The following is a 17,603-nucleotide window of genomic DNA, read 5'->3' as shown; positions in this document are numbered from 1 at the left end:
CGTGTATGTATGTACAGCAGCTGTTCTTCTCTCGTTTCTGTGGAAGGATACACATCCTATTTTTTGCGTTGCAGGAATTTGCCAATGAGACCTTGCGGACGCTGTGCTTGTGTTACAAAGACATCAGCAGAGAGGAGTTTGAAGCCTGGTCCAGGAAACATGAAGAAGCCCAGGTGGCCATGACGAACCGAGATGCTGCCCTCGACCGCGTGTACGAGGAAATTGAGAAGAACCTCATGGTGAGTTAAAAAAAACAAGAAGTAAGCTTTAGTTTGACAAATGTATGAAGAGGGAACTTCAATGCTTAATAAAAACTTAAGTTTCCATTGGGAAACTGGGGCATTGAAGGACATGAACTGTTGAAATGAACACTGAGAACAGTAGAAATCATAGAACAAGAAAATTGCATAGAAACAGTTGTAGAGTTTGGTAAACAATGCCGCTGTTATTTCAGCAGAGTATAAAATGAGAATAATGGAAAACAATGTTTTTCAATCTTGGGGTAATTTTTTTATTTGGGAAAAAAAGTGAATTCATTGGATTTTTTAAATGGGGAAAATTGTGAAAATCAAGTGTAGTCTGTGTTTCTTGTTTTTAATGTTTCTGTTGTTCTTGAAGAGGCTCTGGCTGATCTTTAGTCGAGTCAGCAGCTTTTTTTCTACACATTTAAACTGTGCAAAGTGTCTTTTTAAAAATCCAGCTGGAATAAATTTTAAAGTCCTCTTCTAAATCCGGGATTATATTTATTATTTATTTTTGCTATAAAAAGTTAAAAACAATGCACCTCAGTCATATCTAACCAGTAGTGTCCCTCTGTGTAGCTGATCGGGGCGACGGCCATCGAGGACAAACTGCAGGATGGAGTGCCGGAGACCATCGCCAAACTGGCCAAGGCTGACATCAAGATCTGGGTCCTGACCGGAGATAAGAAAGGTACCATCACACCAGACTACAGAGAAGACTCTGTCTGGATATATGTGCCAATGAGGCTACAAGAACCAATTCGGCTACATGTCTCAGCAAAAAAGTACCAAAGGATAAATGGATGAATAGATGAAACACTGAAAATCTTTTCCCCCAGAAACGGCCGAAAACATTGGATATTCCTGTTCACTTCTGACGGACGACATGCAGATCCACTACGGAGAAGACGTCAAGTGAGTTGATTAAAATGTCACAGCCTAAAACAGTGCTGTGATTAAAAGACCAACCAGTGTTTATGTTTTACGCATCATCAGTCATCATCAGTGTAATGTTTGGAGTGAAGAAAGAGAGCGCACGCGCGCACACACACACACACACACACACACACACACACACGGATGTTGAGAGAGTTATTGGTTGCTGTAATCATTCCTGACTGTGTTGTGATTCCTTCATCATTTCAGATGAAGTTAAAGGGGAACTCTGCTCATTTTACACATCAGTGTAATCCCAGGTGTCGTGGAGCACCACTGCATACAGGACTGTCTCAGAAAATTAGAATATTGTGATAAAGTTCTTTATTTTCTGTAATGCAATTAAAAAAACAAAAATGTCATACATTCTGGATTCATTACAAATCAACTGAAATATTGCAAGCCTTTTATTATTTTAATATTGCTGATTATGGCATACAGCTTAAGAAAACTCAAATATCCTATCTCAAAATATTAGAATATCATGAAAAAGTATACTAGTAGGGTATTCAACTAATCACTTGAATCGTCTAATTAACTCGGAACACCTGCAAGGGTTTCCTGAGCCTTGAAAAACACTCAGCTTGGTTCAGTAAACTAAATCACAAGTATGGGGAAGACTGCTGATCTGACTGCTGTCCAGAGGACCATCATTGACACCCTCCATCAGGAGGGTAAGACACAAAAAGAAATTTCTCAAAGAGCAAGCTGTTCACAGAGTGCAGTTTCAAAGCACATCCACAAAAAGTCTGTTGGAAGGGGGAAATGTGGCAGGAAACGCTGCACAACCAAGAGAGATGACCGCAGCCTTAACAGCATTGTGAAGAAGAGTCGCTTCCAGAATTTGGGGGAGCTTCAAAGACAGTGGACTGAAGCTGGAGTCCAGGTATCAAAAGCCACTGTTCACAGACGTGTCCGGGAAATGGGCTACAATAGCCGTATTCCCATGGTCAAGCCACTTCTGAACTCAAGACAACGGAAGAAGCGTCTGACTTGGGCTATGGAAAAGAAGCACTGGACAGTTGCAGAGTGGTCCAAAGTCCTCTTTTCAGACGAAAGCAAGTTTTGTATGTCATTTGGAAGTCAAGGCGCTAGAGTCTGGAGAAAGGCTGGAGAGGAGCAAAATCCAAGTTGCTTGAAATCCAGTGTGAAGTTCCCACAGTCAGCGATGGTTTGGGGAGCCATGTCAGCTGCTGGTGTTGGTCCACTGTGTTTCATCAAGTCCAGAGTAAATGCAGCTGTGTACCAAGAGATTTTAGAGCACTACATGCTTCCGTCTGCTGAAAAGCTCTATGGAGATGATGATTTCATTTTCCAGCATGATCTGGCACCTGCCCACAGTGCCAAAACCACCAGTAGATGGTGTACTGACCATGGCATTACTGTCCTCGATTGGCCTGCCAATTCCCCTGACCTGAACCCCATAGAGAATTTGTGGGGTATTGTGAAGAAGGAGCAGAAAGACACCAGACCCAACAATGCAAATGAGCTAAAGGCCGCTATTGAAGCATCCTGGGCATCCCTAACACCTCAGCAATGCCACAGGCTGATTGCCTCCATGCCACGCCGCATTGATGCAGTAATCCGTGCAAAAGGATTCCCAACCAAGTACTGAGTGCATTAATGGACATTTTCAAATGTTTGATTTTGTTTTGCTGTTATAAATCTTTTTTTTTTTACTTGGTCTGAGGAAATATTCTAATTTTTTGAGATAGGATATTTGAGTTTTCTTAAGCTGTATGCCATAATCAGCAATATTAAAATAATAAAAGGCTTGCAATATTTCAGTTGATTTGTAATGAATCCAGAATGTATGACATTTTTGTTTTTTTAATTGCATTACAGAAAATAAAGAACTTTATCACAATATTCTAATTTTCTGAGACAGTCCTGTATATGAAAGAGCTCTGTAAAGCCTTTAATGTCTCCAGAGAAGCTGCGTGAAGTCTGGTAAATGCCCCACTTGAGTCAGCATCAGTTGGGCCTGAGGCCAACAGTTTGAAAATAAAGAACTCTGAGGGTGAGGAGTTCACCAGACCTCTGTGGCAGCTCCTAATCACAGCTTAAGGCTCCAGGCTTCATCAGTCACTACGAGCCACACCCGGCTCCAACCAAATGTCAGCAGTCACGCTGCATTGTGGGTAATGACGAGGAAGAAGGATGTGTGGAATAAGAAAGACAATATCTCTGGTTCTCTTAACCGTCAATCATGAGTCTGGTGATGTCATAGGGCTGCAGTGCTGAACTGGTGGAGCGCTGTGTTAATATGAGGCATCAGCAGAGTGGCTCTCTTCATCCTGCTTGGAAGGTTATTGTAGGGTGTTTTGTTCCTGCAACAAACTATCATAATACTTGGAAAGACATGATATGGCCACCAGGAAGTGACCCTCTGCTGCCATCTAATAAGGAAACACTGACTTTGATGGTTAAAAGTCAAAGGTCAAGGTCTTCACAAAATATGGTTTTGGCTTTGTGAACACAATATCTTGGAAACTCTTGCAGTACCTCAAGACTTAACATTCAATATTCAATATTTTGTATGACTCTGGATAAACAGGGATGTAACCTGAAACCAGTCTGAGTGGCAGAGGCGTTAAAAACCATGAGGCGGTACTTCTAGCTATTTGTCAGTTAACTTCATATAAAGTGCAGTAAACAGAAAAGAAATCCAATCAAATGTGGTGTGACTATGATTTGTGGTTGTGGTGAGGGATCCTTACATTCATCATCAGTTCACTACAGTCAGGGCTTTTGCCTCTTGGTTTGGTTCGACCAGTTGCTGGGCATAGCTGATGCTCTCCAACTTGTTAACGTTTTTATCACACTGGTACAACAAGAACTAAGAGCCTGTTTCATGTGTCGCCTCGATATCTTGGTTTCTTATTGTGCTGTGTTGAGAGTTTCTCTGTTTCTGTCCCCAGTGAGAAGCTGACAATTCGTCAGGCCAACAGGAGAACGGAGCCCACAACTTTTGGTCGAGGCAAAAAGAAACCTGCAGAGCCTTTCTTCACCCAGTCGGGCAAAAACGCTCTCATCATCACCGGAGGATGGCTGGTGAGTTCCAGTCAACAGTAATACTGTTCAGATCAGCCTTTCTTCCTCTATGGGAAACATTTTTAACCCAAATTCTCATTGTCCCACCAGCCATCATGGTGGACTGTACTGATTTGTACTGTTATTATTTTGTCAGAACGAGATTCTGTATGAAAAGAAGAAGAAACGCCGACGTCTGCGTCTGCGTCGTCTGGGCAAGCGACCACCTCCCAGCAACCCTCAAGACGGACAGCCAATGAACGACTGGGAGAAAGAGATGAGACAGGTACAACTAAACAAACTCTGAACGTGATGAGGACATGAGTATGTCACATGTCCATTGGACAATACTTCTCTTGATGGTTTACCTAAGAACAAATGTGGTAAAATGTCTTTGTTTTCTCTAGATCGACTTTGTGGACATGGCCTGTGAGTGTGAAGCTGTCATCTGCTGTCGTGTCACACCGAAGCAGAAGGCCAACGTGGTGAGTTTGGTGAAGAAGTACAAGAAAGCCGTGACATTGTCCATTGGAGACGGAGCCAACGACGTCAACATGATCAAAAGTAAGAACATAAATGGATTTTGTCCAAGTTGAAGGACAAATTTTGTTCTGCTTGTACCACGTTCCAGTGAATCTGCTCTAATGTCTGTCTCCCTGTCCTCCGTCCTCCCAGCTGCAGACATCGGTGTAGGTATCAGTGGCCAGGAGGGGATGCAGGCCGTCATGTCCAGCGACTACGCCTTCGCTCAGTTCCGTTACCTGCAGCGCCTCCTGCTGGTGCACGGACGCTGGTCCTACATCCGAATGTGCAAGTTTCTGCGTTTCTTCTTCTTCAAGAACTTCGCCTTCACTCTGGTCCACTTCTGGTACTCCTTCTTCAGTGGATACTCCGCACAGGTCAGCAGCACAGGATGCAGGATGTAAACCTGTGGTTGGCAACCAGTGGCCCGCGGGTCAAAACTGGCCACCCAACAATAATATCTGGCCCAGCAGATTATTTTGATAATCTGATTTTTTTTTTTCTTAGACTATTGTACTGACAGTCCCACATTTAATTATAATGTACAAAAAGAGAATCTCCCCTCACCTGAAGATGCTTATTACGCTTTTATCCATGTTGAGGGTGAATGAGAGGCACAAACAGTCACACATCAGGGCACAGGCTGCACTGTGGTCGGTGCACAGCACCTGGTGTTAAAATAGAGCTCCATCATCGCAGCATCAGTTACCCAAAGAATCACTTCCTCTCTACAAAATAAAAGTGTGAGAAAGTTTTCTTTTTTGCAGCAGCAGCAGTGCTTTATTATAATCTATTGTCAGCTTTGATTCTGAAAAGTGGAGAGATCAACAACATCAACATCCTCAAAATAGTTTGTCAAAATAAACTTATCTGAAGAGCCATTTAGTTCCTTTTTCTGGAGCTTTCAGCTACACCTCATGGTCTCCATCAGTGGAGGAGGTTGTTTGTTGACCTGTCATGGAGTTGGTCCAGTTGTCATCACATGACCTAAGACCAGAACAGCTCCAGCTGTTGAGGTGGTTCTCTACTCTTAGTATTTTTCAACAAAACAAAATAAGCAACCAATATAAATATAAAAAATTTACAAATGTACAAACATTGGGTGATAAATGTTAGATCTTTTATTATCTTTGAATTATCATTACAGAACAAGAATTAACTACAATGGTTGTCTTCCACCGGGACAGATGTTGCACCGAATGCTCAGTTTTGTTCCACTCATCTGTTTGGTCGCTACATTATCAAGCTGATATTGTGGCCCGATCCCGGCAGCTGTCAGTTTACACTCACAGTGATTTCAACTGTTTTCCTGTCTGCAGGTTGCCTATGAAGATTGGTTCATCACTCTCTACAACCTCTGTTACAGCAGCTTACCTGTTCTACTAGTTGGACTTCTGGACCAGGTAAAAACCAGCTTTAGACACAGAAATGGTTCAGAAAAGTGTAATTGGTAAGAACATTGTTGGTTATTAGGTTACATTTTTTGCATAAATGTCATTCACAATATCAACACTGCAGTTTTTTTGCTGTAAATTCATTGCAGTACAATTGAAATTGTACATGTTGATCTGAAGGTTAATGTATAATATATGAGCTAAGACACATTTTCATGTGTAGATAAAAAAAAAATCATCAAGCTCATTGTTAAATTTTCTCTCACTGTCATTATGATCCTGCTTTTACTGTTGTGATAAATATCATAACACTGGAAACTCACAATTCATTGCAATGCAGATTGGGAAACCAGTTCCTTTCTCTTCTGCTCAATAAGAGAAAAACTCATCCAGAACTGTCAACTGATCCCCTCCACCTCCTCCTCCTCCTCCTCCTCCTCCTCCTCCTCCTCCTCCTCCTCTTCCTTCTCCTCTGCAGGATGTTAATGACAAACTCAGCCTGAAATTCCCTAAGCTTTACCTTCCTGGCCAGCAAGGGACGCTGTTCAACTATAGGAACTTTTTCGTCAGCTTGTTCCATGGCATCTTCGTCTCACTCATCATCTTCTTCATCCCCTACGGAGCCTTCCTGCAGACCATGGGGCAGGACGGAGAAGCCCCCTCCGACTACCAGTCCTTTGCTGTTGTCACTGCTTCGTCGCTGATTTTTACCGTCAACCTGCAGGTTGGTCACATGGTCGTAACTCAACACTAACATGCTGATTTGATGTCATTTTTCAAGAATGGACGGGTATTAGTTTTAAATAAATAAATGTAAAAAATATATCAATAAGGTCTGAATTCTTATTTGAATCTGAAATAAATATATCAATCATATCAGTGTAGAATAAGATAATTTTTTGGACTCTGAAGCTACTGAAGGAGAAATATAAGAGAAAAGAGGTTCAGAAGATGTGGATGTAATGAGTTTATTCTGTTGCTGACCTTCACCCCTTATTTGTCAGATCTCTCTGGATACCTCCTACTGGACCTTCGTCAACTGCTTTGCAGTTTTGGGCAGCATTGCCATTTACTTTGGCATCATGTTCGACATCCACAGTGCCGGGATCCACGTCATCTTCCCCTCAGTGTTCACCTTCACAGGTCAGGCCCCCAAAAACTGAAATGATCTGGCTTTAGAGTTTCTACTCCAAAGCAGGTGGAGTTGCTTCCTAAATGTGCAATAACTATTTATTTCTTTTCAAACAAGCTGTAAGCACAAAACAGACTGATTATCACCATATGAATTAATATAGTTAACTTGTTACACATAAATGCAACAACCCAGACATTCACTTGGAGTTTGTGTCCACCTGATTAATGTTAGTCCAGTATCCACCCCCCTTCTCTGGTTTGGTCTAAACTAGCTCCTGAGAAAATGACCTTTTTATAGTTGCTGAACACTAGTTGCTTGCTAGTGACTGACTTAGTCTGTCTGCTGTTAGTTGCTTGGCAGGTAATGTACAGATGTCTTTTAAAGCTTTTTGCAAGAAAACGGAGCCTTCTGCTTTTGAACGCAATAGAGTTGCAACAAATGAGGTTACAACGATAAAGTTGCACTAGAAAAGAGGTTAATGAGCTCATTCTGTCGCTACAGGCAACAACTTTCAGACACAGTAGTCAGTGTTGATGGGACCTGTAGTTCTTGTGCTTTCTCTCAACATTTTTATGTAAATTAACAGTTTGCATCTGAACGTTTCCTTTTATTGAAAAACCTCAGTTACTGAACACAGAGGCTCAGGAGTCTTCTAGACAATCATCAACCTGTTAGCAATGTTTCAACTTCCTTCCTGACGTAGTTAAAACACTACAGTTCCCATGAGCCTCAGCAGTTGTTTCTGAGTTGCACTGAATATTCAGAACATTTTATTTCTGACTTCAGTTTTCACTTTGTCTGAAAATATTACACCTAATATTTATTTAACACATGCCACACTTTATTTTACTTTTATGTATGTTTGTTTTTCATTATTTTAATTCTGCTACTGTGAATTCTTTCACTCTCTACACACAACATTCATTACATCTGTCTATCCTGAGTTTTTTAGTTTGTCATTTTTCACGTTGAGACTGTCTGTCACATCAAACCCCACCCTCGTGAAGAGGAGTGAATCCTCTCCTAACATGTCTATATATTTTGTGTTTGTAGGTGCAGCATCAAATGCTCTGCGACAGCCTTACCTGTGGTTAACCATCATCCTGACTGTCGGCATCAGCCTGCTGCCCGTCATCTGCATCCAGTTCCTACATAAAACCATCTGGCCCTCTGTAGGAGACAAGGTGAGACCTCAGGGACTCTAGTCTGCACTCTCTCGGGGAAATGTTGATGAGACAACAGCAGCTTCCATTGTCTCTCAGAGGGGATTACTTTTAATTCTTTAATAATCTGTTAAAATGGAACAGTATGTTTACAACCTTAAAAAGTCCCCAGCATTAATATGTATGACTTACAGTAATTAAAACTGACCAATTTCCTCTCAGTCTCCAGGGCTAAAAGTTCCAAAATATTTTATGCTCAAAAGCAAATATGGATGAAAACTATTACACCAAAATTTTATTTTAAGAAATATTTATCAAAAATAATCAAATTGTGGACAAGATCAGAATAGAAGTCTAATCAAATTGCAGTTGGACTGAACCATAAAATTACACAACTTTACGCAACTCTTATTTTTCTTAAAAATTGAAAAAAAAAAAAAATTAAAACAATGCTTCTCTAATTTTACATGCTTATTTCCGATCATCCACCAGGTCCAGAGGAACAGGAAGAAGTACGAGATGGAGATGGAGGAGGACGAGAGGAAGAAAAAGCCATCAGCCTTCCAGCGTGGCCAGCGTTCCCGCCGTTCTGCCTACGCCTTCTCTCACTCCCGTGGCTATGCTGACCTCATCGCGTCCGGGCGAAGCATTCGGCGACGCCCGACGACCCGTCCTGGACTCCAGGACAGCATCAGGGAGGTTCCCCAGAGAGAAGCCGAAAACATCTAAAGAGCTGCAGATTGAGCAAAACTGTAGTCAGAGGGGTTGTGAATATGTGTGTGCAAGGAACAGGAACACGTGCTGAAATGGTAATCATCAGGAACTCTGCAAATGACAGCCGGTCGGAGTTTAACTTGACCTTTTCCCTTGTTGGATTTGAGTGCTTTAGGAGGTGACGAAACAAAAGAAGCACTCCCGAAGTTCCTGAAGAAACGAGGAGCTTATTCTCCACCCGTGTGTTAACCTGATTTGCAGAAAGTCAAATGAAGCGCTGCTGAGTGTGTTTCTGCTCCAGTGTGTGACCTCGACTCCACTGCCTCCAGTTCCTCCTCTATGCACAGACTCTCTGAAAAAAAAATGCAATAGAAAAAAAAAAAGCTCACCGAACAGACGACTGCCATTACTGGGGTCTGAAGTCATGCAGCGACTGTGTGACTGACAATGTTGTTTAACTCAGGATTTTTAATATCAGAGCCTTGTTTTTAATTGGTGTGTCCCTGCTCATCACTACTGTGATGGATGGGGAGACATCATGAGGTTTAATAGGATACTTTTTGACATTCACAGTTTTAGCCTGAACATTTGATATGATGGTGTTTTATTAAGATTAAAAAATATATTCCAGTTAAATCGTCCATTAGCTACATGAAATTGAACGGCAACATCCACTTAAGTTAAGTTTGGTTTTATTTCTGTCCATCAAACTAAAAACGGGCTAAAGCTAAACATGTCAATGTATCTTCTTTTTAATGTTTTATTATAAATAATGATGGGATGTCATTATGCCAGGCTATGCAAGGTTGTCAGATGTTATAAAATGTGTCTTAATTTAAAAATAAGTTGTGAATAGTGATCCTCTCTCCTCTGCTGTATAAAATATCCCAAGTGTCCTTACAGACAGGTGTAGTCACTAATTTGAGTGACTTGAACTTTAGGCTTAAAGTCTTTAAACATACCTCTTTCAAAGCTGGATCCTAATATAATTTTTTCTATACCCCACATTCTGTTTATTTTCCTTTTCCTAAGGTGCTGTAAACAAACTGTAGGGAACCTGCCAGGAGCTCTGGTTTGTCGTCCAACAGCAGCGTCTCGATGTGTTTTTAATGTGCTGAATGTAAATTTAAGAGCTCCTCACGTCTCAAGGGGGAAGAAACACAGGACGGAGGTCTGGGTCTATCTTCATTTAACTATGAGTTGGTCGTTTCCTTTTCTTTTTATTTTCTTAACTCTTTGGAAGTTAAATAACACGTTCCTTATGTAATTACAAGAATTAGGATTGTTTATTTTGAGTGTGTGGGTGTGTCACTGGTTGTTTACAATGAACCCAAAGACGATGTTTGTGTTTTTTTCAGTCATATACTCTGATTTAGGATATTATAAAGCCAAAACTGTCATATACCTGTTCTGACTGTTACTGTATTCCCCTCATGCTAGTGTTACTGTATACAGATGATGTCGTTTTATTACTGAATGAATGGAGGCAGTTGGTCGTAACTGCTGCTGATTGCACCACCAGCGGTCTGGTCTCTGTCATATGATAATATTTTATCATGTGGTTGTTAATAAAAGCCAAGGGCACATTTAGCAATCTGAGATGAGTCTTTATTTTATTGTTGTATTCCTGACTGTAGTGATTGTACATTACTGTATCTCATAAATGATTAACATGATTAAGTCCTGGTGCTGACCATAACGTATCAGTACAGACTGGTAGGGGTTTCAGTTAATGCTTTTCCACAAAAAAACATTTTTCATTCAACAAAGACAAACTCTCCAACTGTATGAGTGTTTAATTGTGTCTGAACACACGTGACCATTAAAATCTTTGCAAACACATTTTAAATGGTTTTCTACCTGCAGCATCTGGCGAAGTAACGAATAAAGTAAAGTCAGATTCCCACAGACGTCAACTGACAGTATTCATATACCCTTCTTACACCTGAATTAGCACATATAAGCGTTTTTTCAATGTGGATAAACACTCTAATAAATGACATTGGTTTACCTTTCTGTTTGGACTGACAGGACGCACACACAACTGCAGGAAGCAGAGCACACACACAAGCACAGCCATACACTGAGTGACTGAACTGCTTGCTGCAACAGACTGGATTAAATGACTCTACTTTTATTATTGAGCATAAAGATCAGGGGAAAACAAAGTATATCATTTAGCTACTTATTCTGGACAAGATGAGAACAATTAATGAAACTAATGTCACATATATTTTGAAATAAATGAACGAACAGGACAAATACTGTTTGCTCCGTTAGATCATAGGTCAATTGTAAGGAAATATTAGTTTTAAAGATATAGGAATGAAGCAGTTTACCACTTTTACTTTCTTTTCTCATAATTAGGGTTGTATCTTTACTTTGATCGGTGTTACCAAACATCTTCTGCGGTGAGATAGGATCACAAAGTTTGATGGCCGTGATTTCGTTGTACCAAACTGAAATCTGTGACCTTACAAAGGAAAAAACCTTCGACCAGAGAGCAACAGGATCTATCACAGAGAGACCTACACCACAGTCAAATAGTTTTTCTAGACAGGCATAAAATTTGTGAGATCATTTAAAAAATAAATTTGAGGGATTCTGATTAATCTACGTGGAATGTATTGAATAATATAATCAAATGAATCAGTGCGAGGATTATGTCCAAAGTAAGTAATGATTTTACAATAATGGTAGGAAGAAACATATCTTATTGCTCAGTTTGCTTGTTGTGGGTTTGGGAGGCAGATGTTCTCTCAACATTTACAATTAGCCCTGAAACATTCTTCTTTGATAAAGCTTAGTTCTGCTGCTTTTGGCTTAGGTGGCTGCTCCTATGATGCACTGAGCACTTCTTCTTCTACAACAACAACATTAATAATATTAATAATAATGGTAATAACAACAATAACAATGGTGCTGCTATCATTGCTGCATTGCTGTTGTTATTAACACTGTTACACCTATAAATATCACTGTCATCATTGCCACTATAACGAGTCTGACAGTGCCTGAATGCAACATTATACACAGCTGTTCAATTCAGTTTCATTTAATTCAAATGCATTTTATTGGCATGAAAAAAAAACAAACGATATTGCCAAAGCAACAAATTGAAATTTCCACAAACACTAAAATAAAGAATAAATACAGCTGTTCCTGTTCTCTCACTGACAGTTTGTCATCATCCTGTTTTATACTGCTGTCTGTGTATCATAGTGAACTGCTGTAGAACCTGCTGTGTGTTTTATTAAAGATGAATAAATCAATCATTCTAACAGTACAGGTTTAATCATATTAAAGCAGTACTGTTTGCAGCCGCTGGGTGTCACTGCAGGACTGTGCCTGTCTGTCAGCTCTGCTCTGACTGGTTTCTGACTCCAGTGAAGAGTCAGTGAGAGGTTCAGCTGCAGGAGCAGAGGACGGCAGCTCACATGGCACCAAAAACATCACACACGTATTTTATCATGTGTGTGTGTGATTGTTCTACATCTATCTACAGCTTCTGCTGATTAACGGTTGTTCAACACTTAGACCTTGAAGAAGAATCTGACTTTTCCTTCCTTTTTTCCTCTTTAATTTTGTTCCTGAGAAGCATGTGCAGGCTGAGGTAACTATGTAAGCTTCCCTCATCAGTCCTCACTCGTCTTGGGCCACTACTTGGACGCTTCTTGACCCATTCAGTAGCTCATATCGTCTGAGCTGCCTTCATCACTCTCAAGCTCCAATTCTACTTTGAAATGATCTGATTCATAAATGGCACAAAAATGAATTCTTCATCCTGAATCTGAACCTGAATCTGAACCTGGTCTCAGGTACGTTTTCATTCATTTCCAGAGCTTCTCTCATCTAAACCTCCATTATCAAAGAAAATGCTGCTCTGCTCTCAACCTGACTCCCTGGTGCTGCACCATCTCATCACTGTGATAGTTAATAGCAACAGTCAGACAACAGCGCCACCATGAGGCCTAACTGGAAAATAAAACCTGCTATAATTGACACAAGTTACACTTCTGCTTGGGTTGCCACCTTCTATGTGAAGAAATAAGGGAATTCAAAATGCTGCTACACACTCTTTCATGTATTTATAACCTAAAATAACCTAAATATCAAGAGAGACAAAAAATGTAGCATAACGCTGACTTACAATAAGAATTATAGAGGACAGTCAGGGAGAGAGAGAGGATGACATGCAGCAAAGGGTAATGGGTCAGATGATCCCATATTATACAGGATGGATGGCAAACCTAACTGCTACAGACGTTTCAGAGAAAACATTGAGAAGAACAATGTTGCTTATCAATTTGACATTTTGATAGAACATTGTCAGAGACAGAAAGTTTGAGGAATTTAATCTAATTAGACAGGGTGTAATATAGTCCTGGGTCACTAAAGACCTGAGGTTAATTGTCTAGCTTATCTAGTTGCAGCTTAACGCTTGCTTGACATTAGTTTAACATCACATCTTACACATTCCCACAGTATGCTGTTAATCCACAGTTGATTTAAAGGTTCCACATTTTACCTGAAGTGTTGATCTCCATCAGAAGATATATTTGTGGTTTTAAGAATTAAAAACCATCTCAGTGTAGTTTTACATCTCCTCTCTCAGGCTTCTCTCTGGAGCTGGAGCAGTGAGCCAATCAGAGGACAGGATCTGAGCCTCTCTTCTGATTGGCTGTCTGTTTTCTGAGTGATCCAATAAAAATATAGCAGATTTCAGCTTAACACTCAGAGAAACCAAATTCTTCAAGGTTGGATGGTGGGTCCAGGTGGGCGGGCCTTGGCTAAGGGCGTGACTTTTTTGTTGTGACATCACAAAGTTCCAGAAGTCCTGATGGCTGGTTTTAAGGCTCAGTGTCTGAATACAGGCTGTGTGCCTTTCTCTGTGGACTGAGGCTTTGATACTTTCACAGTATTAATATAGAACCTAGACCTGCTGTATAATCAAAAAACACATGGACATCTACCTTTATGGTATATGGGACCTTTAACAACAATGCACATTTGAGTCCTGCTTCATACACTGTCCAACCTTTAAAATGGGAGCTTTTTATATTTCCAGATTTTTAAAGAAGGGATGAAAACTTGGACAGACATGACGGAGAAAAGTAGGATGAAACAAAAGTGAATAGGGTGAAACTGTTTCAGGATTTAATGGAAAATGTTAGGGAGTTTCCTCCTTTAATTAACTCTTTACATCCTTAAGACGCAGCCAAGGTTTCAAAGATGTACAGACTTGTACAACTGTAAGCTGAACACTGAACTATTGAGTTACTGGAGATTATTTCTAAAGAGCCAAATGAAAAAAAAAGGTTATTTCTACCCATAAACATTAATGTAAGAGCAGTCAGATTTATGGCTTCATGAAAACAAAACAAAACTAAATGTAACAACAAAAAACCCATTCATTTATTCTTTACAAGCCCCTTAATGTTTCATGTTTACAATAACAATTTAACAATGGTTTGTTGTGTTCTTTGCAGCAAACCAGTATAAATGACATATGATTCCACTGGGCTTTTAAAAGTTGAAATTTTACTTGATTCATCCCTACAACCAATAAAATAACTCCTGTAACACTGCTAACAGCATGTTAAATCATCTTTTTTTGGCTGCTATCTCTCAGTCTCTCTGTCAAATCTGCATCAGTTCCACATCGGAGGCCTCCAGGCGGACTCAGATAATGCTCTCCATATTTACAGTGGCAGGAGGATTGGGAGGTTTTTGACTAGATCCCATTTGTGTGAACCTATTAGTGCTGAGCGCTCTGAGCTCCCTCTGATACGCCTCTGAGATTAGGCAATGGTATTACTGTAAGAGGATCGACTCGCCTCGAGGTAAGGGCTGAATATACAGGGAGTGAGAGACAGAGAGAGAGAGAAAGAAACAGAGACAGAGAGAGAGCGAGAGAGACAGAGGGAGGGGGGAACACACACAAGACGGGAACATGCTCACACAGATAGGACCACACACTCCCCAGAAAAAATCAGGACCTGGCAGTGAGAGTGGGGAAGAGGAACACACACTTCAACATGATGAACGGAAACCAAGGGCCTGTGATGATGATGATTGTAAGAGAGAGAGAGAGAGAGAGAGAGCTCATACGATTTAAAAACTGAAATGGTAAAACAGAAATGATCTGTTTAACTCTTCTCCTCTTTATGTTCTGGAGAGGTCAAAGCTGACGTGCATAAATGAATCTTGAAAGAAAAGATGCTGCTATCAGGCCTGAGACCTGAGCCAAAATGTGCTCCATGTACATGAGAACTAAACACTGTGCTGGAAGATAAAAACTCTCTGTTGCACCTCACAATTCACACTCTGCATCTGCCTTAAGATCCATTTTTCTCTTGTGATGATGTGACCCCCCAACATGGTCAGAGCTTGAAGTCCACTTGGTTCCACAAACTGACACAGAGACCTGTGGGTCTGCTTTAGTTACACCGAGTGTAATTTGAATCTGTCCCAACTCACGTGTACCTTGAGCAGCTCAAAAACATATTCAAATGTCCTTGTGGAGTTTTCCTGCATTATATTAAAATGTGTTTGTAGTATTCTTTCCCCCTGATGTGTCACTACAAAGTGAAAAAAATGGGGCAGGAAGCTCATCTGCTCTTACTTCCTCATTGAGCAGTTGAGCAGAGTCTGACTGAGAGTCTGTTATGACCAAAAGCGTAGGTAGCATCTTTTTGCATGTTAGCACGTTTGTTAGCTTGTAACTGGAAGTGGCTGACACAATTCAAAGTAATTCAAACTGTCACTCTCTGTACGGACATGGTTTAGGTTTGATTGTCCGCACCAATGTAACTGAGTTGATCTGGGAGCACAGTGACATCACTAACTAGAATTACCGCCTCTCGGGTGTACGCCTCAGACATATAAAATATAACATTTGTGTGAAAATTTGTCATAATTGTGGTGTGAAGTCTTGAGTTATGGCTAAAAAGTGTTTGCATCACACTGACCTCCACTTTGACCACAAAAATCGAATCAGTTCATCCTTGAGTTAACGTGAATGTTTGTGCCAAATTTGAAGAAGTTGTGCCGAGGCGATACTGAGATATCGTGTCCAAGAGAATGGGACGGACGGACAACCTGAAAAACAATATAACTCCAGCCCTGGCTGCCTCCAGCACAGAGGCACAAAAAAGTCAGGTATACACAGGTGGTAAACAAAACAACAGTCCCCACCCAGTAATGTAATATAAGACATATATGCCCCTATATCAAGGGTGATGTTGCATTGTATGACACCTATAAAAGGCAAGATATTAATATCACATACATACATCCTCTGGATGTATGAAGATATAAATATATAACATATGGTGCCTATGAAATACCCAAAGAAAAATTGTACAAATATTAAAGAATATCTATATGTTGTTGTTTTATTTCTATATGTTGATTTTATCATATTGGTCAACAACACATATTTGATTTATATTTGCAAGTTTATTAAAAAAACATACTCAAAATTCTATATAATTCTAATATAGATATGTAATCTATGTTTATCGAATAAGAATATATAACATACATATTTGTATGGGTTAGACATTGTTCCAATTTCTAGAAGGTATAATTTTTACATGTGTTTACTTCATATGCACATATGGTATATTTGTGTTTGAGTTTATCCAGCTGTAGAAGTTGAAACAGTTTGCCTTTGTTTCATGTTGGTGAGTACAATGTCATTATTACTGATCATAATTATGGATGAAACTATAAAAATAAGAACTAAGTGTATTCCCCTGTGATCCCTGCGAATGTGTGTGTGAGTGTGTGTGTGTGTGTGTGTGTGTGTGAGTGACAGTGAACCTCGGTCAGGAAGAGGAAGGCTGATGAGGAGGAAGTCACAGCCCTCCCCCGGCAGAGGCAGAGAGCACCTTGTCATAATTTATGACTTAAAAAGCATGAATTTTTCAGCGCACAGTGGCAGAGATGGCACTTCATGTTTACGACAATCATTTCCTTAGTGAATGATTCATGTGGATGTGGCGCTCATGAATCTTTCAGAGAACAAACAGAAACACTGATGCTCAGAGCTTTAAACTCCTTCGCTAGTCGTTGCTTCAACAGCCAAACTGAGCATCTGGGAACCAAACAAACTGTGACGTGAGTGTGGGAATAAAAATCCTACCTACCTCCTCTCCAAGTTTTTATTTTTCTGATTTCTTTTGTAATCACTTCTAAGGGTCACAGGAGTATTAACGTAGATTGAACGGACATTTGGACTCCTGGACAGTGCTGGTAACTTGAGATTTTGCAGGTTATTCATAATGTAACGTATTCAGAGTTTAACATATCAGTTATTTAAATGAAATCTATTTTAAAAGTTAAAATCGTAGTCACTTCACAGCAGTGTTGTGTGCCTAAATCAGACATGTCTGGTTGCTGGGCTAATGCAAGACTTGAAAGATTCACAGGAACCAGCCCAGTTCTGGTCTGATTCCAA

The 17,603-nt window shown here is 40.2% G+C and overlaps 1 protein-coding gene across 2 annotated transcripts in view; it reads left to right on the top strand.

Annotated features, from left to right (window-relative positions):
• Nucleotides 1-10,738, top strand: part of atp8b1 (ATPase phospholipid transporting 8B1) — a 37,548-nt gene extending 26,810 nt beyond the window's left edge. For both annotated transcript variants that reach the window (XM_071465566.1, XM_071465567.1), the window contains 12 exons: nucleotides 75-239; nucleotides 822-933; nucleotides 1,082-1,157; nucleotides 4,100-4,232; nucleotides 4,369-4,497; nucleotides 4,619-4,775; nucleotides 4,887-5,110; nucleotides 6,053-6,136; nucleotides 6,606-6,851; nucleotides 7,132-7,270; nucleotides 8,316-8,446; nucleotides 8,918-10,738. In XM_071465566.1, coding sequence (XP_071321667.1) covers nucleotides 75-239; nucleotides 822-933; nucleotides 1,082-1,157; nucleotides 4,100-4,232; nucleotides 4,369-4,497; nucleotides 4,619-4,775; nucleotides 4,887-5,110; nucleotides 6,053-6,136; nucleotides 6,606-6,851; nucleotides 7,132-7,270; nucleotides 8,316-8,446; nucleotides 8,918-9,154 — 1,833 coding nt within the window. In that variant the 3' untranslated portion in view covers nucleotides 9,155-10,738. The remainder of the gene's footprint in view (nucleotides 1-74; nucleotides 240-821; nucleotides 934-1,081; nucleotides 1,158-4,099; nucleotides 4,233-4,368; nucleotides 4,498-4,618; nucleotides 4,776-4,886; nucleotides 5,111-6,052; nucleotides 6,137-6,605; nucleotides 6,852-7,131; nucleotides 7,271-8,315; nucleotides 8,447-8,917) is intronic.
• Nucleotides 10,739-17,603: the final 6,865 nt, after the last annotated feature.

The sequence above is a fragment of the Trachinotus anak genome, unplaced genomic scaffold (genome assembly GCF_046630095.1).
Source record: "Trachinotus anak isolate AG129_WGS33_773 ecotype Australia unplaced genomic scaffold, CSIRO_AGI_Tana_v1 ptg000028l, whole genome shotgun sequence".
In the NCBI taxonomy this organism is placed as follows: domain Eukaryota; kingdom Metazoa; phylum Chordata; class Actinopteri; order Carangiformes; family Carangidae; genus Trachinotus; species Trachinotus anak.
The sequence above is the reverse complement of the archived record's forward strand: the minus strand, read 5'-3'. Positions and strand labels throughout refer to the sequence as shown.